We start from the raw sequence: 27,141 nt of genomic DNA, 5'->3' as shown, positions 1-27,141 counted from the left end.
ATAATGTATATATGGGATATCAGGGGTTAACTTATTCTTTGACTCTTAATGTATTCATAATTCACCACTCCCACTCTTGGCTCCACCCTTTGTATATATAAGGAGCCACCTTCACCATTTTCTTCGCTTCTATCTGTGAATATTCAGTGAATATAGAATGCCTATTATAATTAAAGAGAAATATATTTAAACCTCTAACTCTTATTATTATTATTGAGTCTGATCCTGAAAATATTGCAACATATATATTGGCTGCCTTAAGAAGACTATTATGCAGTGCAAAGAAGGAAACCAAAATAATGAGAAGTCAGAACAATTCTATGAGTGTTATGGTTGGAGTTCGTAGGAACAGGTATATGAAAGGTATATAAAATAATACCTGAAAAATGATGTAAATTTCTGTGGATTTTTTTCCTTCCCACTTTCATAAATCCTGGACTCAGAGTCATCCATTGTGTGGGGAGGTTCAAGACTGAGAAAGGAAAATATTTTGTTCACAATGCATAATTCAGCTGGAGACTTTGCTCCCTCAGTAGTGATTACAACAATCAATTTTGGAAATTTTAAAAAGGTAGGACAGATTCAAAGAGGATTATACTATCAATGACTAGTTATATTGAGAGCTGTTTACTACCTCCTAAATTGTAGACAGAATTCCTAAATCCCAGTTACCAGGAAGTAATGATGGAAGAGTGCTATTGCCTTCCAATCCAGGTTTGGGAGTATCCAGTTGGCCATCATGTGACAAAGTTAACTTTGGCCTAATATAGCCAAACCTTTCCTATGTCCTCGTTGTAACCTGCTTGATCCTTGATATAATTGCTTGCTCACCTTACAACACTAAACATTCCATAATGGTAACCCTACAGCCAAGCAAGGGGCATTTTTACTAACTGTCTTCAGACTTTGCAATATACATGATGCCAACTCAGAATGGAATATTTTATTTATTTATTTATTAGTTCGATTTATATGCCGCCCTTCTCCGGAGACTCAGGGCGGTTTACAATGCATTAAGCAATAGCCTTTATACTTTTGTATATACCTGCTTAGTAGGGCTTTTTGGCCCCCCCTAAGTGGTGTTCTATTTTATACAAAGTCAGCTTATTGCCCCCACAAACCGGGTCCTCATTTTACCTACCTTGGAAGGATGGAAGGCTGAGTCAACCTTGAGCCTGTGAGAATTGAACTCACAGTAATTGCAGGCAGCTGGCACCTAAGTGCTACTTTAACAGCAGTTTAGTCCGATGTGCCACCAAGGCTCTTGTTATACCATGTTATATATACATATAGTGTGCTCTTTTCATGCACACTATATGTATATATAACATGGTAGCCCTAAAGTGCTTGAATTTTCTCTGATGTAAAACCTGCTTTCTTTGGACTGTGTGTACATAAAATCCAATTTTCATTTAATGTAAGAACTGTGGGGTAATACCAAATGCTTTTGAAAACCTTTACTAAATCTTTACTATTTCCCTAGTTACAGATCTAGGGAATATTAGGTTCTTATTCTTCCCAGAATCTAAGATATAACTAGAAAATAGATATCGAAAGTTTTCTTCTACCAACTAAAGTTTAGACAATAAAAGTATTTCCCAAGTGCAGAACAAATATCCACAAACAGCTTTCATAATATGTTTGACTTTAAAATTATCTACACACACACACACCCCCAAGAGTTTATTTTTAATCAATAGCAGAATTTTCAAAAATTTACTGAGATAATAGTTGCCTTTAGTTCTGGGATGGGAAAGACATAAAAATGTTGCATATATTTAGGAATGTGATTTGACCAGCCCTGTAACCTTTACACACACACTTTTCTCCTTCCAGTGTGAATCTAGGGTGCAATGTGAAAGTATGTATGTGTGTATAATAATCAGGAAGGTTACACCCCATTGCTGATAGACTTTTTTCCCCATCTGCTCTCTAATCCATTAGAGTATTTTTCTTTTCGTTTTAGATCTAATCACAGCGAGCAGAACAGGTTGAAGCATTTCAAGTGATTTCTGTTGCCTTATCCAGCTGTCCTTTTAAGGTTGTTATTGAACAGTAGGGCTTGTGTTGATTTGCATGCTATTTTCCTTTTGATCTCCATAGCAACCACTACCAAATGGCCAGAGAATAATAGCTGGTGGTTTTTTGTTGCTGTTTCTTTTTCTTTTTTCTTTTTTGCATGGGGGAGGGGAGCTGAAAGCAGACTTGGGTGCAAGAAACCAATGCTGGGAGATTGTTGTTATTGTTTTAAAAATAACATTAAATTAAGTCTTTAAGGCTAGCAAAACAATGGGCTCTTTTTCCGTTTTCCCCCCTTCCCCAATTTCATATCTACCCTTTGTACCAAAACATTTACCCGGTGTTCATGAAGGCTATTTAAAAGAAAGAAATGCCTTTAGCAAAGGCTGGAATAAACACCCTGAATGATAAGAAAAGTACATTGAATAGACCATGTGCAAAATACTTTCCTCTTGATATTAGATTGTAACTTTCCAAACTTTGAATTGGGTAACTCAAAGGCCACCCTTTGTCAACCTTTCCCATTTAGATATCTGGGGATTAAACCATGGCAGTCATCCAGTCTCTGTACCAGCCTCTGAAAAAGCAGAATAGAGAACATTGAAGAATGTCAATGAGCCTTTATAGCAGCTGAAAATCCTGGCTAAGGTACTTGCCCACATTAGAGAGAAAAAAAAACAACTGATCTGTTTTTCCTGTTTATCCCAATGTGAGGAGGGCTATATAGGAAATCAGGAATAGATCACATCCTCAGCCCACCCTAGCCTGATAGGAAGATGGCCTCCACCCAGGTTTTCTTGCATTATATAAACAATAGTGTTCCCACTGCTGCCCACTTCTATTAATACCTGCAGAGCAGCCTGATCCACCTGCTGAGTTTCATTCCATTTTAATCAGGTCCCTTCATTCCAACTGGAGTAGGTTGGTGTGTGCTTTGGAAGGCACTTTCCTACTAGATCCGCTCTCCCCCTTTGATACCAGATCCACTCTCCACCTTTTGTACCCAGATCTGTCTGGCTGCCTGACACGGGAAATGTGGACCTTTATGGAGATGGGTGGGAAGAGAGCATTTCATCTGAAATTTTCTTTTATTTTCTGTTGTCCTTCCTTCTATTTTTCCTTTCTTTTAACTGGGTGAAATTGACAAGAGTTCTGCCATATTTCCTCTTGTGCCCCATGTGACAGAAAGAAATGTAAATTTGTTATGTTCCCCACCAGAGTTGGGTTTCAGCAGGTTCTGACCAGTTCGGGAGAACCGGTAGCGGAAATTTTGAATAGTTTGGAAAACCGGTAAATATCACCTCTGACTGGCTCCACCCCATCTATTCTCTGCCTCCCGAGTCCCAGCTGATCAGGAGGAAATGGGGATTGTGCAGTAACCTTCCCCTGGAGTGGGGTGGGAATGGAGATTTTACAGTATCTGTCCCCTGCCACGCCCACCAAGTCACACCCACAGAACCAGTAGTACAAAATTTTGAAGCCCACCAGTGTTCCCCACAGCAAATCACTGTGTTGTGTTGTAAAATTGGAGGAATGAGTACTTTATATGCTGATTTGATTACCTGGAAGAAAGGTGGGATAAAATTTAAAGAATAAAGCAAGAAATAATTCCTCACCCCTTCCGCCTCATGCTTAGACAAATTGTTTATGACTTTTAGTTCCCTGATGCATAATTTTGTGCTTGTCCTATTATTTAAAGTAAAGGTGAGGTACCTTTAAGTGACTTGAGACAGATTTAAGGTTCTTTGGGAATAACAAAGATGTTCAGGGAGGATGTGGCTATGCCATGTGATGGGATGCTAGGGATGGGGAAATTTCTTTGTACTGATAAAGGAGAATATTTGTAGCTCAGGGTTGAAATGAGGGGTCCTTGGTGCTCCCTGAGTTTGGTTGTTTTCTTGCAGATGTTTCATTACTCAAACTAGGTAACACCATCAGTGCTGATAATATTACCTAGCTTGAGTAATGAAATCTGCAAGAAAACAACCAAATTCAGGGAGCACCAAGGATCCCACATTTGTTTGTTTTGAAAAAGCAAAGAAATTGTAGGGCTTGCATTGCTGTCAACTATATGTTACTAAAATATATTACTAAAATAGATATACTACTATCTATTTGATTGTTTGTAACCCTCCATTGAATAAAACGGTGTATTTGTCAGCTCTCTTTGGTAAAGCAGATAGGAAACCAGACTAGAAGAGCTAAATCTACTTCACTGTAAGGCTGCATTAACAGAATCTTGCAAGACTGAAAGTACAAACTTCCCATTGCCACTTTTAACCATCTGATCAATGGGGGAGGGCCCTTCCTAAATTTCTTTGTCTGACCATTAAGCCCTTGAATGGCACTCACTCCTCTTGTCTGATTTTTACCTGGTCAACATCTCTTTCTCTTGTCCCCCTAGTTCATCCATGAATTCCATTACATCACAAGGCAACAATTGTTGAATCAACGTACCTCAAATGGGCTACTTTACAGAATGTGTCCAAAATCTGGTACCCGTGACTCCTGTGGGATTGGCAAGGTTGTGACCACTTCAGCTCTGCCATGCTCCTTCTCTGCCATGCTGCCATGATCAACCGCAGCCACACAAATGTCATTTCCAAGGCTCCATGCCAACTTCCTACAAGGAAAGTCAATGGTAGGAAGTCAGAAGTTATTCCTTTTCTCACTGCTTTTTTGCCTGACCGTGATTATATTGTTTCTCTGTTTAGATAAGGAAATATCTCTGAAACAATAGTTCAACAGACCAAGGCTTATACTATTTAAATGGCAGTTGTGGTTGGATTGGATTCGGGAGTCACAAAAATGAGTTTAGAAACTGTTTGCAGCACTGGAGCCACAGATTGGCTTTTTATAATGCTTTTAATTGCCCTTGTATTACATTCTGTTCTGAACTGAACTATGTTCCCTCACAGTTCTATTCTACTTTTAAAAGCCATGACATACTAAAGTAGGTTTCACCTATAGAATGGATGGCAGTAATGAATGGAAATGTCTGTAGTCGATTGTGCCCAGCAATTAGACTCACTACAAATCAAGTTTCTTGAAAACCATTGTGCCTTTTGGAAAGATGCATAAACATGTGTTCAAATGTAGTTGAATGTAATTAAAGCATTATAAGGGAATTGTCAGGGTTCCAAGTAATAGATCCATAGCAGGCAAAATTCCGAGGCAGGCCAATTCCTCAAAGGATAGTTTTATTGAAAAAATCATATTGGCACATATCTGGTGAAAACCAATTCTAACAGTTCCCACGGTTTTCACCTAGTTAAAAGAGGAAGTTTTTTCCAAACCCCAAACAATCACATGGTCCAATCAAGATGGTCCCTGGTCGTCTGGAGACCTCCCTCCTTCTTCCATGGTCCAGGTGTGAGAATGTCCTTAGTTCTCAAGAGAAAGTATTTTATTTTGGCTAAACAAATTTCTCTATCTCTAATCCCCCCTCCCTGTCCCTCAGCTCCAGTGTGGCAACACTGAAGCTTCAATATGGCTCCTGTCAGGTCAGCTTCAGGGTTGACAGGAGTATTTTGATGGCCATCAAATAAACAGAAACCATACAACAATATTGTAAAGGAATTGTAATTTTACAATCAAAGGACTTTTCTTGACAAAAGTCAGTGGTTTGTTATGGCAACTGCAAAGTTCTAGGATGCATCAGATGAAGAATCCCTAGCAAAGGATTTTAAAATTCATGATTACGGTGATGTCAGCAGTTTCCAACATTTCATCCAATATTGCCTCTTCCAGGTTAGTAGTCAGTTGAGGATCTTCCACATTTTCTTGAATATGGGAGAATGAAATCAGAAAACTTGTTTTTGAAAGCTGTGCGGATAAAAGCTGAGTAGTTCCATTCAGACAAAAGTGAATCTTAGAGGTTGGAGGCCACAGTGGGGTTATGTTTTACAGTTTAAGTGCATCTGGAGGTATCATTGACTTCAAAGATGTTTTCATTTCCATTTTATTTTTCCTTTACCAGTTGCTCCTGGCCATAAGTTGATTTGCTTCCCTATGGAGGCCCATTAATTTTTATACTATTGAATATCTTTTCAGAAGCAGACTGGGCAAGACTGATAATAATCCATAAGTGACTTGGAATTTAGATATAATCTATGAACAGCTGTCTATTAAGAAGGCCAGCAGGAAAGAAAAATAGCTGAGAAGATACTGACTGGATAAAATAAATTACTTTCAACAGGCAGAAATTTGGTACTAGTTATTCATAGAATTGCTTAAAATGTAAGTTTGCCCTTGAACTATGTAGACTGATGAAGTCCCAGACAAGACAAGGGAAGCATGCAGAACATGGTTTCTTGAGTTCTTCCAGCCTCTTTAGAGCCCCAGAAGGACTCTGTAATTCTTCTTGGTAGTGAAGTAGCATGTTGTATTTGCATGTGCTTTTGAACTTTCTATATGCGCTGGGAAAAAGTGAAGGCCTAATACGTCCCTCTCTGACCTCATATGACCAGGAAGAGGAGGAAGGATGGAATGGAGTAGTTAGTAGCATTCTGATACACTAGAAGAATGTCTTTCTTGATTGGTATTTTTCTGCAGTCCCCAGGGAGATTAGCCCATTGTTCAATTCAATCTCTCTTTTGTCAGCTTCTCTACATGAACAAAATTTAATCCTATTCTCTTTTAATTTTTAAGAGAGATCCCAGTGATGGATAGGCAGGGAGACTGAGTCCCTTCACATAATTTCTTTCCCATGTTCCACTGGGTTGGAAAGAATAATAAGAACAGATTATCTTCAATATAGCAGATTCCCTTCAGTTTCATTCTTCCCTACAACTTCTAAGATGCTGAGATGCTGTCTCAAATCAGCTCCTCTTCTATAACCTCTGCATGAAACATTTAATTAAAAACTGCCTCCCCATTAATGTTATTCTGAATAGTTTAACTGCTACATAATACTGAATTCCAAAATAATTTGGATAAACAAGTAGCACAATTTATTTAATATATTTTATATATACAAATAAAATGAAATTTCCTGTTTAAAGCTCTTTTTTTCTGCTCAAAATGAAGGTTCTGATTCTAAAAATATATAGGATGATTGCATTAAACTGTTCTGTATTTGTCCACTATCATTCACAGATATTCATAGATGAAGAAAAGTGCCTATGCAATGAATAATAATTCTCAGGTTCCCAATATCCATTTTTTTAAAAAAATGGATTCTTGTTCAAACATGCCCTTCTTGGTGAGAAAATAGCTTCCTTCCACTTTTTATTGATGTGAAGAAAATAAAATAAAGTCATCATGATTATTATTTATAAATGCAGAGGCAACTTGGAATAAAATAACACCTCCATAACTTGAACATGAACTTTCCTAGTTCATTTTAAATGTAATTTATTTTCTTAGTCCATCCATATTTCTTGATGGAGAATTGGATGCCATTTTATAAAAAGTATTTAGTCCAGGGTTTAGTGTTTTACTAACTCTGCAATATAACACCAAAACCCACTACAACATCAGTAAGTAAATAAAAATTAAATATCTTGCATGATTTATGTCTGACCTACAACAGAGCCTTGGCTATTCATCCTTTGTTTGTTGGGGTAGGAAGAGAGAATTAGATTAGTGTATAACTTAGCATAAAGGTTCAGTATTATTATCCACAGTGGTTTCTTAGCATCTTGGATTTTAGAATTATGTTTCTGGTGTGCCGGGAAATATAGTTAATCACTACAGATTCAGTACAGTTGAATATTGGGTTAAGGAAAGAAGAAAGGCATGAGGAGAACTTTAGATTTGTTTCCAAATGGATGCTAGATCTACTGCTAATTGCAGTAAGCCTAGAAGCAAGGAAATGTAGACCTATTCTATAAATTTCTCAGAAATCAGATTCTTCCACCTTAATAGGTTAGACATTGTACTGAGGATTCACCCTCAGTCCATTGCCAGATTTTCCAGAAGTGGGAATCTAGAAATAGTCTGTGCTACTTTGAAAATGCCCCCAAATGCCTATGTTGAACTATTACGGTGTCCTTTCACTGCTGACATCCCAATTAAAACCCTTGCCAACACCCTCCCCCCAAAAAATAACTGTAGCCCTTAGTCACCTAAAGTTTGCTTCATCCCTACTCAGCAAACATTGAAAAAGATACAGTATATTGAGCACTGCCCTCTATCCTTATAAAAATGATTTTGTTTGATTTTGACGACAAATCTTTCTACCCCCACCCAAAATAATCAAGCAGTTTGGATTAAGTGAAGCACTGCAAACGTTCGACTTCCTTTTCTACTTTCCGTGCTCAGAATGGAGACTTTAGATGCAAACTCTGGAGAGAACTGTAAAGTCTATGATTTGGAGCAGCCCTGCCCTTTGGGAACTGCCGGCCAGACCCATTGACTTGCCTGCCAAGTACCACCCAGTTCCTTCCTCTTTTAATTAACACAGCAACCACAACTTTGTTACCCCAGCATGAAAGAGAGCTAATGAATCATGTCATACTTCGAAGCTGTTAGAGCTGCAATTGATACCCGTTCTTACATCTTTGTCAGCACCCACCCACTCTTATTTTCCTCCTCCCCTCTGCCAGCTGAAGTCCAGGGCCTCACACTGCCTCCCTGTCATTCAACAGAGGAATTTGCATGTTAGTTAAGCTGTTAGACTGAGTAATTACCAGGAGGGTCAGCAGCTCCTCCCATCAACCCAACATGTAAAGCTTAGCTTCACCGAGTGAGCAACTGACGGCTCTATGTGTCACATGAGCGCTTGGCAGCAGGTGGAGGGAGAGCTGCATGCCAGTATGACTCAGGGCTAATTGTTCTCTTACAACTGTTGTTCAAGCAGCTTAATTAGAGAAACAGGCTGGCTTTTCCGCTGTGTGAATGGAGAGCATCAGAGTCGATGGGGAAAGGGCAATCAGGAATTCCACCGCCTGCCAATAACACAATCTGTAATTGCCTTGCAAAAGGGCTTCCCCACCGCAGATATTTCGGGAAAGTGCCACAATTATCATGGGGGTGGTGTCTCCTTTTTCTCTCGCAATTACAGCTTAAGCCAGGACATTTCCACAGTTGTCCGTGACATTTTAAGTTCAGCCAAATCCAGGGCAACGACAGTGTGATGGAAACAGGCATGCCACAAATGGTGACTCAGCCAACCAGCCTGTCAGCCAGATGTGGTGGACCGGCAGATGCTTGATACATGGCATGCTTTGTTGCCTGCCTAATACTGCAAAACCAATGTGTGTGAACATGCAATTGTTTTGTCCATCACTTATGCTATATGGCTGGCAGATTGTATTCAGTTTGATGGATGACAGGAAGCATCAGCACCTGAATCACTCTTACCTTTATACAGAGAAAGAGGGATTTGTCCTATAGTCTCTTATATCACTGGTGTATCCAGTTCAGGGCCCCCAGCTCAAATCATGACCAGGATGGTATGAAGTCTAATTCATTAGCCTGAAGGCTGATCCCTAATAGGCTTTTCACACATTGATACAAGAGCAGGGGTGAAATCCAGCAGGTTCTGACAGGTTCTGGAGAACCAGGAGCAGAAATTTTGGGCAGTTCAGAGAACCGGGAGCAGAAATTTTGAGTAGTTTGGAGAACTGGCAAATACCATCTCTGGCTAGCCCCAGAGTGGGGTGGGAATGGAGATTCTGCAGTATCCTTCCCCTGGAGTGGGGAGGGAATGGAGATTTTGCAGTATCCTTCCCCTGGAGTGGGGTGGGAATGGAGATTTTGCAGTATCCTTCCCCTGCCATGCCCACCAAGCCACGCCCACAGAACTGGTAGTAAAAAAAATTGGATTTCACCACTGTACAAGAGTCTCTAGGGAGTCAAAAATGAAGAGTATTCTGGTGTGCTATTAAATGTACCCTTGTTAAAACTTTACTGCTATGAACACAGCTCCTTTCCTATCATTTCATTTTAGCCACTTACCTAGCAGCATTCTTCATGCCACGAGAGATTTGACGTGGTTGTTGTTAAACAATAAATAAAATCCTCCGACGTAATAATCTGAAACTTAGCAGGATTTACCTTATTGAAAGAGGCAACTATGCCTGAAAATTATTTCCAGTTTTCGATATAAATAAAAATTATATTGGCAGTTCTCTTGTAAGGGAAAAAAGACATGTTTTATCTTCAGTTTGACATATCTCACCATCACTTAAAAGGTTATTAATCCTGCCAATTCCATTTAACTTCAGAGTATTGTTAATAGAAACCAGGGTAAGAATTTATTATTGTTATTTATTTATTATTTATTGATTTGTCAACAAGTACAAGGAAACAAGTAACAGTATAGACATAGACATGGACACATGAAAAAAATTGGCACTAATAAAAGGATATAAATAGGCAAAACATAGCCATAAACACATAGAATGATTATATATAAATGGGGACAGTAGGACAGGGACGGTAAACACGCTGGTGTGCTTATGCACGCTCCCTTAGGGACCTCTTAAGAAACATGAAAGGTCCACGGTAGACAGTTTAAGGTAAAAGGTATGGGGATTGGTGAGACTAACAACAGAATCAGGTAGAGTGTTCCAGACATTTACTACTCTATTGCAGAAGTAATATTTCCTACAATCAAGATTAGAGCGAATTACATTGAGTTTGAATCATTATTTAGTAAGTACCCTGTCAAACAGAGAAAGTGGGGAAAAAAAACAATTTTCATTTGGTGTTCTCCATTTTAATTTCCAATGGAGAATCATAAAGGTTTATGATTTTGAAGAATCATAAAAGTTTAGGATTTGAACCTCCGAGAGTTGTCATGGATGGAGCGTGACTCGTCTGGGACAGAAACCAGAACCAACGTCCTTGAAATACAGAGCCAGGATTCACAAAGCTAGGGAGAGAATAAACCAATGTGTGCCAAGACCACCCCCCCCCCCATTTGGCCACTGCTTCTGAGAATGAGTATGAAAGATTCTGGAGGAGATAGTGAAACAGCTTGAGTAGCAGTGTTCACCTGGCCAAGTCTGCCCCAGGAGCTCATTGTCCTTCTGTTTCCTTCAGGCATGTTTCCCTCTCGCCCAACTTTCCCTGAGTTTGACGAAAGATGCAATGCCATTGTTGCCTCCCACTTCACCTCTTCCTTCTACAATTCTTTTGAACTCCCACAATTGGCTAGGGAGGTCAATGATGTCAGCCTCAGCTTGCCCATCCTTCAGTCCCCCTTCCTTTGGCTAAGGCAGCTGGAAAGGATCTCCTGGAAGTATGTTTAGAAAAATCAGGTGTCAGGAAACTGCAGATGTCTGTTCTCCCTGCCTCAACCACTATTCAGTTTTACAAGAAATTTCCTCCCCCCCCCCCCTTTAGCAGGCCACTCTAAAGAAGACTACTTGGCAACAGAGTCCAAGGTAGACATAAGTGGTGTATGAAAGAAATCTCAGCCAGCATGGGCAATTGTTTTGTGGCCTGTAGCCTGAAACTCATAGAACACTATTCATTTACAGAAAGCTGATCTAGATAATATTGAGTTGGTTCAATGTCAAAAATGAAGATCACTGCAGTGCTGGACAAGCAGTAACTTGGAGTGACTTTAGACTGACATCCCCAGCAGAGTAAATTGATTTATGTTAATACAAGCCTTAGTTCTTTCCAAAATACTGAAGTATGTTATATCCATAAAACTGCCTTCAAGACAGATTGTATACATTTGGGATTCTGTTATTAGCTTACAGGATTTTCCCCTCTCGTGTTATACACATGGAGGTATTAAATGCTACTTATTTCAAATACTTGAAGAATAGGTCATTTATTTCATTCAATGTGTGGAAGGTTCTTTTTTTTTTTAATCTTTTACAAATAGCATTTGTTCAGAGAATAAATTACAATTGTTTGGAATGCTTAAACTTAAAAAAAAGCTATTCTTAAGGATTAATTTTTAAACAATTGAATCGTGAGTGTAATATGAATGTAGTTAAGATGATAAATGCAACTAATTTTCTCCCTCTATTAGCTTCTTTCATATGCTACTTACAAATGCCAGTCAAACTCAGCAATCCTTTCATTTTATTATTCAGTGATGAGGTAGCTAGATTAAAAATACATGATGGCATTTTCCAAGTTGGATTTATAAGTACCATGACTGTTTAATTTTGGCCTGCCATTAGCTATAAATGGGCGAAAGAGTAGTTTGCAGTCAAAAGACCACCACTGGAAAAAAAAAAGGTTAGATTTGAGTAGTACCTTTTATAGCTATGTCACCACATGCCATTTTCAAATTGCAGTTCTGAAATATTATGCTCAAATCTCTATTATTAGTGGGCAATGTAATTGTAGTACAGAAATAACATCCACTCAGTTTAAAAGTTCAAATTTTGGAGAACATCTAACAAATTTTAATTCCTGTTCTTGCCTCAACAGTCTTTTTCTTCCAGCTTTCAAGAGCTTGGCTTACCCAGAGCTGAATCCTGCTGTTTCCTTGTTGTCCACTATAAGTAGCCCATCCTGTTGATTTGATAAAACTTGTGAGGTTTCTCTACTAGCACAAAGTTGCATTTTGGTTTGCTTTATTTTAAATCAGAAGTGGGCAACCTTTTTAGACTTGAGGGCCATACTAGATGCGAGGTAAGAAGCCAGTTAATACCTGGAGGTCATAAGTAATTCCTATAATTGAGCTTGAGGAGTTAAAAGAAGACACAAAGAAGCCTTGTAAAGTATTGGCAAATTATTTCCACATTGATGCCAAGAAAACAACAGACGCGTCCATGAGGTTAGCAGGAGCTGAGGTGATTTGAAAGAGGCTTTACTTTTATCTGGCAAAAACAAGCTTTCAAATACATCCAAGCAACAAGTTGACCATCATATGATGGATTTGCATAGCAGAAACAATAGCTGGGTCCTCATAAATGCTCATTTTAGTATTTCCAATAAATGGCAAGGAAAATAGATTGTGGCTGGATTTTCTGTTTTGAAATTTAATTGTTCAGAATTCATTTCAGTTGTATTGGAACCAAGTCCACCAGACAAAACAGGATCATCCTAAATATTCAACTTTTAAATAAGGTATTCTTTCTACTCTATATAAGAGAGTGTGTGCTAAATCCAATTATTGAAATAGAATAAACTGTTTCTTAAACTGGCAAATATGAACTCACCTCAAGGAATATTTGTGGTTGCCTGTGGTGTTCCTGAAGCTAAACAGAAAAAGTTACTGCATATGCTTTCTACTAAATAAATCATATAGGGTTGATAACAACCCTAAAACCCACAGTCAGGTGCCTAAAACCCACAGTCAGGTGGCTTTGTAAAAGTTGAAGCAGTAACTGGTGTGGACATTTTAAGGAAATAGGTTTATTTTTTAAAAGCCTTTTCTAATTATTCACATGCATTTCCTATGTTGTTGGTTTGTAAAAAAGAAAAAAAATCAAGGCATTTCTAATGATTATACACACAGATTCCCTGTGTTGGTAGTTTGCTTTCTTTCATTGCTATCGCTTGTTTCAAAAGCTGTTAATTTTAGTCTGCAGAGTGTAAACATCATAAAGATTAGGAAAACTCAGCGGGCAACAAGTAGATGGTTAAGAGTCATAAACTGCAGTACTTAGTGTCTCTAAGGACCCTTCCAGTTGCTGAATTGAAGTGCCATCCACTCATCCTTGTACCTTTTTTTATTTGCACTTAACCACAGCACAAACATACCCTCAAGGATGGTACTGCAGCTTAGCTTGGGGAAGTTCCCTCTGAGTCAGGAGAAAATGGTGATAACTTAACATTGACTGTCCCCATGGCTGATCCTTACTTTGCCTCTTTGACTGACATTTCAACTCACTTCTCTGATGCTCTTTCAAAATAATGGGTGCCAATGCCCACCAGATTTCATATGCCTCAAGATTGTCCTTAGAATGTATTAGAATAAGGGGGAACACTACTTTGATGTTGTAGGTTGACTTGGGTTGGGTAGCAGATGAAGGCAAAAATCATAAACACCCAACAGAGAAAAAAAGTATGGGCAGGACATGTCTGTATAATGGTCAAGTGAAAGTAGGGAAAGGCTGCCAGGGAAGCCTTCCACTGTGGACACTAGCAGAATAGCATCATTGGAATGAATCAGATGGGGTCAAAATGGACAGATTTGTCATTGCAATGTAAGGTCATGCTGAGTCAATCCTGAGCCGGTTAGGCTCGAACTCCTGGCAGTGGACAGAGTTAGTCTGCAATACTACAATCAAACCACTGCGCCACCACAGCTCAGGTTAAATTTTACAAGTTTTACAAGTTCAAAGTGAAAATGCAAGTTAAAAAATCCACAAGGCTAAAAAGTTAAACAATGTGGAGGGAGTGCCATGAAGTCACTAGCTACCCCCCAGAGCTACATAATCCTCTTAGACCCTCATGCTAATTGGCAGAGCCAGTTACAGAAAATCAGAAGAGTGGGGGCTTGTCTCACACCTATTTGGGTAAGATGTTCCAGAGAGTGGGGGGCAACAGCAGACAAGGCCCTCTTCCTAGATCCTGCCAGGGGATGTTTTTACATATACAGTATATATATATATATATATATATATGATAGTAAATAGGATTGAGTTGCCTTATAGGGGAGGTCAGGGGAATAAGAATTTAATTAATAATAATAATAATTGACACAGATACAATTAGGTCAGGACTTGGATTGTAATAAATGTCTTCATAGCCGTCTCTTACTCTCACTTCTCACTCCTACAGCCATCCAGCCTAATTAATCCTGTCAGCCAACAAAGCTTTAATTAGATTCTACTTTTATAGCTGGCTAGCCTGGAAAAAAAGTTTGTGGAAATTTTATTAGGTATAGAAAGTTTGTTCAAACATCAAAATAAAAATAGCTGCTGAATGGTAGATTATTTAGTTCAACAATGACATATCACAAAATGCAGTCAGTGCATTAAACCTTTAGGGTGTACTTTCTTAACACCTTTATACCTCTGATATCTTCTTTCTGACATTGGTTTCCATGGTGATTTGCTCAATGGAGTTATACTAAAAGTTCCTGCTATGTGAATAAAGTCTATGTACACTTAAACACTTTGCAAGGGTACCATAAATTAATATGGCATTATGAATTCTAGTTTCCAGCAAAAATGAACCCATACCAAATAACATGTTTGCTTAATGATCACCATGTTCACTTAATGACTGCCATAAAAAAGGTCATAAAATCAGATCCGGTCATATGATGACCCACTTTACAATTGTCATGACTTACCACCAAAATTTCCAGGCTCAGTTATGGTCATAATGTGAGGACTACCTGTACTTGGAAAGTAGTATATTCAATGTAGTCAGGCCCCACATAAATACACCTATACACCAAGTGTTCAAAGTCATAGAAAATACATAAACCACATCTATTGAATAGATTTCGGTGACCTTTACTTTCACAAGTCTTGGCTTTTGCTTGCCAGTGACCTTCCATGAGGTTTTGGTCACGACCATCACATCAAGTATTGCTACAACACAAAATCATCAGCAATGAATCACAAATGGCCCCTATCAAGAAGATTGATTATATGTCACCTAGTTGGTGTCAACTCTTAGTGACCAAATAGATAGATGTGCTCCATGATGATAATCTCCCTAACCTGGTCTTTTATGTCTTCATAATTTTGCCATCAAAAAGACTGCGTTGAATAATATAAAATCACTATAAATTGTATGCCACCTCTAAAATGAAAGGCACTTTCTGGTCCTACAGAATGCCAGGAGATTTGAAGCCATCCTATATTTGCCACAATATTATACTAAGTGTTAAAAATTTCTACTTAAGTTGAAATCTTCCTCAAGAAGCTAGAAAGTGATCTGTGGTTTCTTTATGTTCATTTTTTAAAGTTTTCCTTGCATGTGGCACTAGCTTTGGTTGACCCTCAAATAACATGGGTCACATAACTGACGAAGCTTGTGATTTTTAGAAATTACTTCTGCCTCTTTTGTAAAGACTACCCTTCAGAAGATAAAGCCAAAGGAAGCATATATAAATAAAAACATTAAGGTCAATTATCTTGGAAGGAAGACAGGATGCATCCTAGAAAGATAGATATTAGTAGATTTCAATTGTAAACACAAATGCCCAAAACTGCAAATGCCAATATAAGAACATGAACTGTCAGGTTTTTACCATTTCCTGTAAATATGCTTCTACCATTCACATAGGCTTGATGCTTTTAAATGGTGCTGCTGGCGTGAGAAGCAACATTTTGAGACCCTCCCTTTAGGCCACTGGTTTATTGTATTTGGCCTAGAGGGTACGACATAACAGTTATGCAAAACAAGTTCTCTTTTTTGCCATCAGTGAGTTTAAGGCTTATAAACCAAGGTTAACAATCTATATTTATGAGTGGTAGCCAGCTGCCTCAATGTTTTCACATGTGTTTGTTAATGAATGGTAACCTGCAGGTCAGGTTATTATGTAAATAACCATTATCAAGGGTAGAGGTGAAGAACCCAGTAATGAGTTGTGTTTCTCCAATTCTCTCATAGGTTTGTAATGAATACTGGATATTGCCATTCATAAGGATGTCTTATTGTTGCTGTATTTTTCTGAATATGGGGACCAGGGTGAATGAAATTTGTAATTAAATTTAAGCTAGGATTTCTTTTCTCCATCTAGCCCATTCCCACGCAAAACGAGTTGCATTTCTGGAATTAGTTCCTCTTCAAGGTTTGGATAATCCCAGATTTCTGCCTTATGCACAGCCTCCTGTTTTTCCCCCCTACCTGCGTTTCCTGGCCTGCTGTACTGCAACCATCTAACCATTTCTTTTATATTCTGCATCTTGAGCTTACGATACCCACAAATCAACGGTCTGCATCTTTGCAGATAATGCTTAACTGTGAAGCACAGCCAGCAAGCCATATAAAAGGCTTTTCCATTAGGGAGTTAGTAGCAAACCTTTCAGAATTATTGATAGGTTGTGAACATAAGGTGTAGCCTCACTGCATATGCTTTTTAATATCATACTACGGTGGGATGGAGGGGACCAGAGGAGGACGCTGACCTTAACTCTTGGATACTCTATGCTTTGTATTATAGTGCAAAAACAATATCAGCACCCCTTTGCTCAATTTATTAGAAATGCAGATGGAGCAACACAAGCTCTATGGACAAAGTCAGCACTAAAATTAACCAATTTTTAAGAGTCCAGTATGACAGTCATGTTCTTGACTGCAGCTTTTAATCTCTGACACAATTTGAGCATGGGGTTTCTTGTCTGCTAGATTCAAACTTTTTGGCTGGCATGTCAGAATGGATCAATCCATCAGTCTAATGTTGATCAATCAATTGCTCCAATGCAATTCATCCACAGCAAAACAGCAGTCAACTCTTAGGAATGTAGGAAGATTAAAACAGATATTCTACTGTTTTACAGTAGCCATAGCTCTGGGGATCTTGGACAGGTTGCATATCAATCAGAGCTGGGGAGAGCAAAGGTTTAACCAAGACTTTTTTTCTGCCAGCCAAAGCAAATATTAATTTGCTTATAAACTAAATTGGGCAGCATAACACTGGATGTTTCATTAGCTAAAAGGGCTGTCCACTGAGATATATCTATATATCATCTCTCTGTTCATCAAATCTTTTTAAAGCCATCAAAGCTAATGGGCAACACCACTTCTTCAGGCAATATATTTCCTAGTTGATGTGAACTATTTTTTTTCTCCCAGTTCTTAGGCTTCAGTGAAGCAACTTCACCGAGCGATCCTGAGTTTTAGTAACATCCTCTTTAGTTACTTTTTCAGTGATTTAGCCTTTTCTTCAAGGAAAGGTAATCTAATCCATTGTTCATATGGGCTTTTTGGGACCATTCTTCATCCTACGGACCTCTAATTTTGAAATAGGGCATCAGTTCTTTACACAATATTTCCAGGTGATTCTGATTTCACATTTTGTTTTCATTTCTTTTACCAGTAATAATCTTCCTATTATGAAATATGCCTTTCCCCCCTTACATACTAAACAGGTGCTTCAACTGAGCCAATTTGAACTTATGGAAAAATATTCAGTTCCCAGTTTTTAAAAAAAGAGAACATTTTAGGTGCACATAGGAGTTTGTAAATCTGCTTTCTCATTTCCAAAAGCAAGTGGCAGTAGACTTAATGCAGCTAAAGTATTGATGTATGTGATGTATTGTAATACAATAATTCAGGTATTACACCAATATGAATCCCCATTTAATCTAATAGATCATAGGGTGATCTTGAATTTATTAAAATCTCTTTATCCAACCTATCAGGATTGCTGTTTTGAGGATGAAATAAGAAATAAGACACACACACCCCATCTTCCATATTTATTATTTCAATCTTGCAAACCAGGCTAGAAATGTAATAACAAATGCATAATGAAATGGAGTTTTATGTCATGGATAAAGTTGCATGGGTATACATTTTATTAGAAGATGTTGTATAAGTGGTCTGTTTCCTTTTTCCGGTATTCTGGATTGCTGCAGTGCATTTGTATCCATCTGAATGATGCTCTTATATAGCTTACAACCTTGTGAAAGGTTGGGTTATTACTTTGATAATAGATCACTTGGTCAGTGGGGGTTGTTTTTTGATAGACTGTAATTTGACATTGTTACCTCTGCTAACGAGGCTACCCAGGAAGGGTAGTGTGTTGTGATTTTCTTCTTCCCTTATGAATTTTATTCTTCTGGAGATGTTGTTGATTGTTTAATATGTCTTCTCTAATAGTTCTTTTCTTATTCTGATGAAGGTGTTGTCTACATATGGGATCCATACTTTGAGTTGTATACGTGGGAATGCATTATAGTCTCTGCTATGAGTCCTGAGAGCGATGACCTTATCGGTGTTCCTCTGCTTTGCATATCTGTCAATCAAACTGATGGTAGGTAGTGAGGCAGGAGTTGATGCAGTCCACAATTCTAGGTATTTCAGTATATTTGGCTAGGTCAGGTGTGTTCTGTAATACTGCTGCTGTGGATTTCTTTTACTCATTCTGTATCTAATTCAGATTAGAATCTAAATTTAGACTTTAAAAAATTGCAGCCACAAAGTCCAATACTGACTTCTGTGTTATGTTTTCTTCATCCCCTCAAATTCTGTGCTCTCTAAAACAATTATCTCCTATGAGTATGCCAGATGTTCAATTCTGAGACAATTGTGCTAACAAAAGGAAGATCTGAGAACATTATTGTTCATCTCAGAATGGATTGCACCAGGAGTGTCTAATATTCTTGTTCTTTTGGCTATATTAACATCTTAATTGAAAGAAGGAAAACCCCAGCTAATTTTTGCGTGATAGAACTACTATGAGCTCAATTTCCTGGCTTGTTCCAGAGGCACCGCATCCCTTATAACAGGGATGTCAAACTCAAGGCCCAGGGGCCAGATCCAGCCCCAGGGTGCTTAAATCTGGCCTGCATGGCTGCCCTGGAAACAGTGAAGGACCAGCCTGCGGTGTCTCTGCCAGCAAAAACGGAGCTTGGGAGGGCCGCCTGCAGCCCTCCCGAGTCCCGTTTTCTCTGGCAGAGGGTTACAGGAGGCCGTCACAGAGCCAAAAACAGAGCTTGAGAGTCCGTTTTCACTGGCAGAGCACTTGGGCCACCACAGGTTCCCCCGACACGAGTGATATTGAGCTGGCCACACCCACCCTGGCCATGCCCCCTCCCGAGGTCAAATATAACTCTGATGCGGCCCTCAATGAAATCGAGTTGACACCCTTACCTTATAATAACTCTGTTCTTCCTAACCAATTATATTTGGCTCTCTGTAAAGCACCTGGCATTTAGGGAAAATCAAACATGATCCTCTAAGCCAAGTTTGCCAACCGGTCTCTAATCTGAATGTTGTGATTTGTGATCCAATAGGTCTAGAGAACCCAGGCTTCAAAATCTTTTGGTTTCTAAGACTTCATTCCAAACAAGGAAGGTTGTTGTTGTTCTTGTATGACACGAATTGCTCTTTGTATTTGAAATTTTGTTCTGGCAGACATAAAGCAAGGTTAGATATGCGCATGGGGGCACCTGCATTATATCTAATGGAGTCGTTGGTGTGATTCATTGTTTGCAGAGGGGGCAGGATGGAGGGGATTTGTATGAACTATGTGCAGGAGGCTTATTTTAGCCATTTGAATAATGTGATGCTGCCACTAGGGTGTCTCGGCAAACGAGCTCTCCCGTCTCCCAGGTTTTCTGGTTCCAATAAAAGCAAAATATGAGTGATGGTCTGACTTGCTCAGCCTCTGCTTTTTGCTTTTTTATGATTGAGAAATAGTTGCTGAAATTGTCAATAACAATAAATAAAATCAAGCTGCCTGGCTGTGAAGTGGAGGGGACGGGAGAGGGGGAAATCTTTCTTTGCTGACATTCTGTTTTGTTCTTTGGGGCATTATGTAGATGGCAAAGCACACATACAGAGAGACAAAATGGTGAGTTTCCAGGGAGATAGGATGGGGCTTTTTCATCTTTTATGTAGCTTTAAGTCAACTCGCAGGTTTGCTGGAGTCAGAGGCAAACACTTTTTTGCCAGTAATTGTCTTGTATAAAAGGGGTCCTTCAATGTCACCAAAAGATCTCACTTAAGAAAATAAATGGGCTTTTCATTTCTCATTGGCAGGAGCAGAGTATTGGGGCTGGGGGGCTGGGGAGATGATTGGGGATCTTTTCCAGTCTGATAACCAAGTCACATAAGAAAGTACGGGAAGGCAGAATTCTTATCTTTATTATATTATTCTGCAGGTTATATTATATGAAAACCACCCCAAAGTGGCTAATACCGTGAAAGAGTTGCAAGTAATTGTTAGTCAGTACTAACCTATGGATCATAATAGATGGTAGCACTTGGTTGATTTTTTTTTCCTGGCCATTGAAGCTAAGCAAGATTGAATCTGGTTACCACGCTAGTGTAAAAAGCCATTGTTTGTTAAGGCACCAAGCTAAAAACTGGGAGACTGTCCATCTTAGGCATGACACCAGCTGGGTGACCTTGGGCCAGGCTTCCAGCCCAAGAAAGGAGGCAACCCACAAATCACTTCTGAAATCAGAGAGAGAGAAAGAGAAAGAGAAAGAGAGAAAGAGACAGCGACAGCGACAGCGACAGAGACAGAGAGAGAGAGAGATCTGAGAAATTAGTAGGAAGCCAATGGAAAAATCACTTGTCCATTTATTAACTGGGAGTTGAGTTGACTCAAGGGTGTTTTTACCTGAAATAAGTTATAGAGGAAGACTATGGTAGTTGTGTGGGCTCAACGCCCAACATTGTCATATGCCCTCTCTCCTTCATTCTTTCAACTGTAGCAAAAGAACAGTCTGGTTGAACAAAAGCAAAATGTGAAACGATGAAACTACAAACCAGACCTCACTTTCCAGTCTTAGTATTGAAGGACATCCCTTTTATGCACCCAAAAACCAGGGATGTACTTAGGCTTTTTTCCCTTCCATCCAGGTTTTTTTTTTTTTAAACTTAAACCATACTATACATACACACAGAGAGAGAGCATTCCTAGACTCAATCACCAGAGAGTTGTATGCCTACAGGCTGCTCAGTATTGCCAGAGATGAGAAAGTACCTGGCAGCAGAAATATGTAAGATCATTCCACTTTTTTTGCTATTCTTGCCTAAGGAGTGAATCTCTGCCCTTACTAGGGACCCTTTCTTACTTGGCTGTACTTCATTTCTCTTTTTCTAGAAAATAGAAAGCAAATTTAAGAAGTATCTTTTTTTTTTTCTACAGTTTTGTTCAGGAATTATTGAAATGGGATGGGGACATACAAGGGGAAGTCCCCAACAATTTCTCTCTCTAATGACAACTTGCCTAAGTCAAGGGCCTGAAAAGTAAACAAAGAAGAATACAAACTCTTTCCCCAGTGCTATCTTAAGAAACAGAAGTGAAGATGAATGGACAAACTCTGCAGTTGTGACCTTGTGGGACTTTTTGTGTTCCTTCCCGGGAGCACCTTGGTGTATTTTTTTCAAGAGATGCAGGCGTGTATCAGTACAAGAAGAAAAAATAAAGCTGATTAGAACAGTAAGTATCCTCACCTCTTTTCATAAAAGAGGTAAAGATTTGTTTGATCTATGAAAGGAATTCTTACAATAGGAGCTGGCAGAGAATTCAGTGGCCTTCAAGGAAACAAATTTAAAAAGGAGCAAGACCACTATACAAGAGGGACAACAGGAAACAAATCAAAAATATACCCCACAGCTGGAATTCAAAATAATGCTCAAGACTTTCTCTTACTCATCCAGTCTGCTCCTCCACCACCCCCAATGACAACAACACTACAGACTCGGCATAAGAGACTGGGCTGAACAGGAATTAGAAAATCTAGGGCCTAAAGAGTAGAAAAGATACAAGTGCTACCTATAAGAACAAGTGGTTCAGAAATTCACAATAGATTGTAAGAATAACAAAAAAAGAGAGCTTCCTTAGACAAGCTCAAACTAAAATAAAGATATGGTCTACTAGCTGCTCACTGAAGATGGCTAAAGGGTAACAAATAACAAAGAAAGATTGCAGCTACTCAGTTCCAGTTTTGATTCAATTTTCAAGGCAGTTATAAAGAGCTGATTGAAGGAGCAGGATTGCTGCTCATGCTTTACAGAAACAACTTGAAGAATTTGCTGGTGGTCTTGTCAAACCATTTTTCTATTTATCTTTGAGAAACTCCAGAGAGGTTAGATGAATACCAGGTGAAGTATCAGAATACTGAAGGTGAGCCAATGTTCTCCCTATTTTAAAAAATGGAAGAAAGAAGTTAATTAAACTGATGTTGATACTTGGGGCAATTTACAATGGAAGGGGAAACCTCACCGCAGACAACTCTCTGCCATGGCCATCTCACCAAAGCCAACTCACCGTGGCCAACTTGCCATGGCCAACTCACTACAGGGCAAGTCGCCGTGGGACAATGTAACAATTCAATTTAATTATTTAAAATAAATTAAGAATTATTTTAATTTTTGTCATTCACATTTCATTCTGTTCCTCCTTTTGCATCCTTTCTTTAATGATTATATTCAATTCAATTCAAATCTTTATTGTCAGTGCACAACATATGTACAATTAGATTGGTTGAGCTCACTCAGTGCACCACTCACAGTGAAGACAGAGAATTCCTAACCCAATAAATCATATTAACAAAACACCCAGTCCTATGGCACCAGTGTGAACATGTTACACATTGCGCCGGCACTGCAGTCCATCATACTACATAGTTATGATGTTATTTCTCATTCAGGAGTCTTGACAGCCCACGGATAAAAACTGTTCTTCAGCCTGTTTGTGTGGCTGGCTATACTTCTATATCTCCTTCCCGATGGTAAGAAAGTAAAGAAGTTATGACCAGGGCGAGAGTCGTCCCTGAGTATTCTATCATTTATTGCTATTAGTGTAACTCTTGTCCCAAGCAAGTTGTCTCATGGTGAGTAGGCCATGGCAAGTTGTCCTGCAGTGAGTTGGCTGTGGCAAGTTGGCTGTGGCAAATTGGTCATGGTGAGTTGGCTGTGGCGAGTTGGCCATGGCAAATTGTCATGCAATTAATCTGTAAGCCTCTTGAAAGCTGTGCAGGGTTACTAAACATCAGTATGAATTTTAAAAAAACAAGTCAGGTCAGATTACTTCACTATTTTGTCAGGCAATTTCCTTTAGCAGATTATGGGAATGCTATGATCATAATAGAGTTTGACTTCAGCAAAGGATTTAAGAAAAGCACTCCATGGCTCTCTGACTAACAGACTATTAATTAAGCCAACTAGAATGGCTATTAAATCCAGAGCTAGCTCCAAACTTTCTTCAAGGCGTGCTGATCAACAGTTCCACATTAAACTGGAATGAAATGGAGTACCATAGGGTTTGATCTAGTCCTCTTCAATACTTTCATTATTGACCTAGATGACAAAGTGGAAAAAATATTTCTTGAATTTGTAGATGAAATAAAATTGGGTGGGATAGCTAATAATCTAATAAAGAGATGTAGGATGCGGGGATACCTGGCTTCATAGTAGTATATATGAAAAGATTTTGGGAATTATAGCTGTTTATAAGTTCCCTGCTAAGTCAAACTCCTCCTGAAATCCTGTTTTGTTGCCATGGGTGGGTGGGGTTGCTCCATAAAGGGATGAGTGAAGAGTTCTAGGAGTGTATGCCAAGAGTATATCCTCCCAACAGGATCATCCAATGCATGAAAGTCATCCCTTAAGCCCCGGTGGCACAGTGGTTAGAATGCAGTACTGCAGGCTAACTCTGGCCACAGCCTGGAGTTCGATCCTGATGGGGTTCGAGATTGACTCGCCTTTCATCCTTCCAAGCAATGGTGGACTGCAATGGTGGACTTCAGGCAAACCGGTAATTCCAATGATCAGCTGTCCATGCTCACCCGCCCCTGCCCTATCCTGTCCTATATTTCCTTCTTTCTGCCTCAGCTGATTTGTGCGGCACAGCTGATTTCCATGCCTCCGTTGTTCTACTTACCGGGGCTGCCTTAGAAGGTAAACAGCTGAGCTTCAAATTGCTGTATTTTGAACACTGCGCACAAATGCATTAGGCATGTGCGTGCACAAAGCGCGCACTCACAGAACCGATTGTTAAACCTGTTGCAGCCCACCACTGCTTCCAAGGTCAGTAAAATGAGGCCCAGATTGCTGGGGGCAGTATACTGATATTGTAAACTGCTTAGAGAGTGCTGTAAAGCACTACGGAATGGTACATAAGTATTGCTGTTACTATCCCATATGCCCAGATAAAGCAAGATTTTTTTGATGCAAGATTTTTTCCAGGTTCCTGGTTTGTTGGCATGGAACTCTGGGACTTTTAATCCAAAACATTTTCCGTATTAAGGAACATTGGATTATATAACTTCAGTAACATTTGATTAGGGCTTCTGTATTATCAATATGCCAATTTAAGCATAAATATCATCAAATAGACTTGAAGAATAGGAGTTATGATCACAGGAATCTGGAAAAAATAATTCCTAATCAGAATCGGCCAGTGACATCTTGGTACATGAGAAGGACACAGAAGGCAACCAAATTCTGACAATGGCTGGCAGCGTATATTTTTTTTCTGCCAATAAGAACAGCTAGAGGGCTCCAGATTGTGATACCACAGCTATCCTGCAACATCTGCCATCTCAGTGGTCCTCCCTTTCTGAGGTGCTATGAAATTGTAATGAATTTGAGCTCAGATGGATTACTATAATGCTGGAAGGGACATATACGGTAGCTTTTTAAAATCAGTTCCTCTTCCCCCTCTCACTACGATGAAAAGATAAGGTATACATTTACATTTTTACATATTATTGTATGTCAGTCAATGCTGTCTGCAAGTTTTATTTCCTCCAGAATCCTCTCCAGTTTGCCTCCCACATTAAGAATATAATCAGAGCCAGCAATCAGAAGATAGGTATGTTCCTACCAGAAAGATTGCTAAAATGAGGAGATATCCCATACCTTCTCTTTTGATGAGAAACAATCCCTGAAGTTGCTCTTAGCAAGGGACTGAGAAAGAGCTTTACTACCTTGAGCTAAGTCAAGAAACTGAGTGCCAGAGCCTTCCTCCTTTCATCAGTTTTTTGCCTGGCAACATGTGAGAACAATTTCTTCCCAACCAAGGCTGCAGAATTCTATAACTGGGTGAACGGAAGAAACATGAAACAGTATTCTATTCCAGCTGGTAGCCATATTCTTAGCTGTATTCCATTAGTTAATGGCCCAGGAAAAAAAGTTATGGACCCCCCACCCCCTTCCATTTTTTGCATTATGTCACTCTTTTTCATTAACACACTGTGGTCTGTGTGGGGATCCATGTAGCAGATAAATAGACTGAGCCCTAATCCCCTATCATAAACTACAATGACATAAAATGACAACATGTGGGTCATGATGTCATTCTGAAAGTGGCTGTCAGGTTTCCAAGTGATGAAACCCATACAAAAAAGAAATAAGCAAAGTCCATCTTCCAAAACAAATTTCTTTTATTTGGGTAAACATCAAATTGGCAAAGTCTGTTGTAATTCCGGATCTGACACAAACCAGAATTACACCACATAGTATTGCAAGTTAGAAACATCCCTCAAAAGTCACATTCTCCAATAAACACTCAATCCACATTTCCCGGTGTCTTCAAACTCCACCTTCCATTCTCACCAGGAGCAGCCTCTGTTCCCATGGGAAAGAAAGTCACCTAGCCAAAACAATCCTCACTATCTATTCGCTCCTTCCCCCTAACTTAAGAATGTGGCGAGCCTGAAAACCCCCCTTACACAGTAAAGAGAAACAAAGGAATACATGAGTATACTAGAGAGCTAAATAAAATGGCTACACATATGTCAAATTTGGGCTCAACAATGGCATGATTATATAATGTGCACCAGGCATGTCATGCAATCTGATGCAAGTTTATAATTTGTGACGTTTGCCCAATGTCACAGTGCAGGTGTGTCCTTATTCCTCTTGCTTCTCTACAGAGATGTATGAATTGGAATTATCGTGACTTGTTGAAACGACCATCGTGCACGTGGATGGATGTTTGTAGTCAAGTCTTTGTGACAAGTCTTGAGTGAAGAAAAACAGTCCTGTAACTCTCAGAATGTTTTCTTCACATAAATCACTTGTGATTAGCCTCCCAGTTCAACTCAGTAAATCTTTTAATATGTATTATTTCAAGGTGAGGCGTGCAGGTGTGTGGGGTCAGCTTCCTTTCTCAGGATTTGCAAGAAATCAGGAAATGCTTAAAAGTTGCAAAGGCCACCTGTGGCAGATTAATGTCAGTTCTCATTTCTTCCCCTGGAGAATTTTCACATATTGAAGACCCTAAGGGGTGCATTGACATTCATAGCTCCTCCAGGGGGAGAAACATATGGAAGCTCCATGGGGACAAACTTCATGATCTGAATTACCAATCAGTGTGTGTCTCGAGGCTCAGCTGGGGAAAGACGCGCAGATAACAAGACTTCATGCTTCTGCAATTCTCATTTTAATCGCCCTGTTACTAAATATGGTTTTCCTGTCAGTCAAATCTACAAGACAGCTCGGGGAGCAGCTTACTTATCCACTTTGCTGGTGTACCCCATTACAGTTTATGAGACTACACGACGGCAAGTGATTAGTGATTCGCTGCCTTTCTGCTCCAAAAGAAAATAATTTTATATTGTTTCCAGGTTTGCAATTGAGTGCCGTATTCACAATAGCCAGGATCCAATGACA

General features: G+C 39.3%; 1 protein-coding gene across 5 annotated transcripts in view; it reads left to right on the top strand.

Annotated features, from left to right (window-relative positions):
• The window catches only part of TNRC6C (trinucleotide repeat containing adaptor 6C), a 597,645-nt gene that overhangs the window by 181,203 nt on the left and 389,301 nt on the right, over positions 1 to 27,141 (top strand). Inside the window, exon 2 of one of the 5 annotated variants that reach the window (XM_034408534.3) lies at positions 4,424 to 4,660. The exons of the other annotated variants lie outside the window; for them this stretch is intronic. Coding sequence (XP_034264425.1) covers positions 4,613 to 4,660 — 48 coding nt within the window. The 5' untranslated portion in view covers positions 4,424 to 4,612. The remainder of the gene's footprint in view (positions 1 to 4,423; positions 4,661 to 27,141) is intronic. 5 annotated transcript variants of the gene reach the window in all.

The sequence above is a fragment of the Pantherophis guttatus genome, chromosome 2 (genome assembly GCF_059756535.1).
Source record: "Pantherophis guttatus breed Tessera chromosome 2, ASM5975653v1, whole genome shotgun sequence".
In the NCBI taxonomy this organism is placed as follows: domain Eukaryota; kingdom Metazoa; phylum Chordata; class Lepidosauria; order Squamata; family Colubridae; genus Pantherophis; species Pantherophis guttatus.
This window is presented reverse-complemented; position numbering and strand designations above follow the sequence as displayed.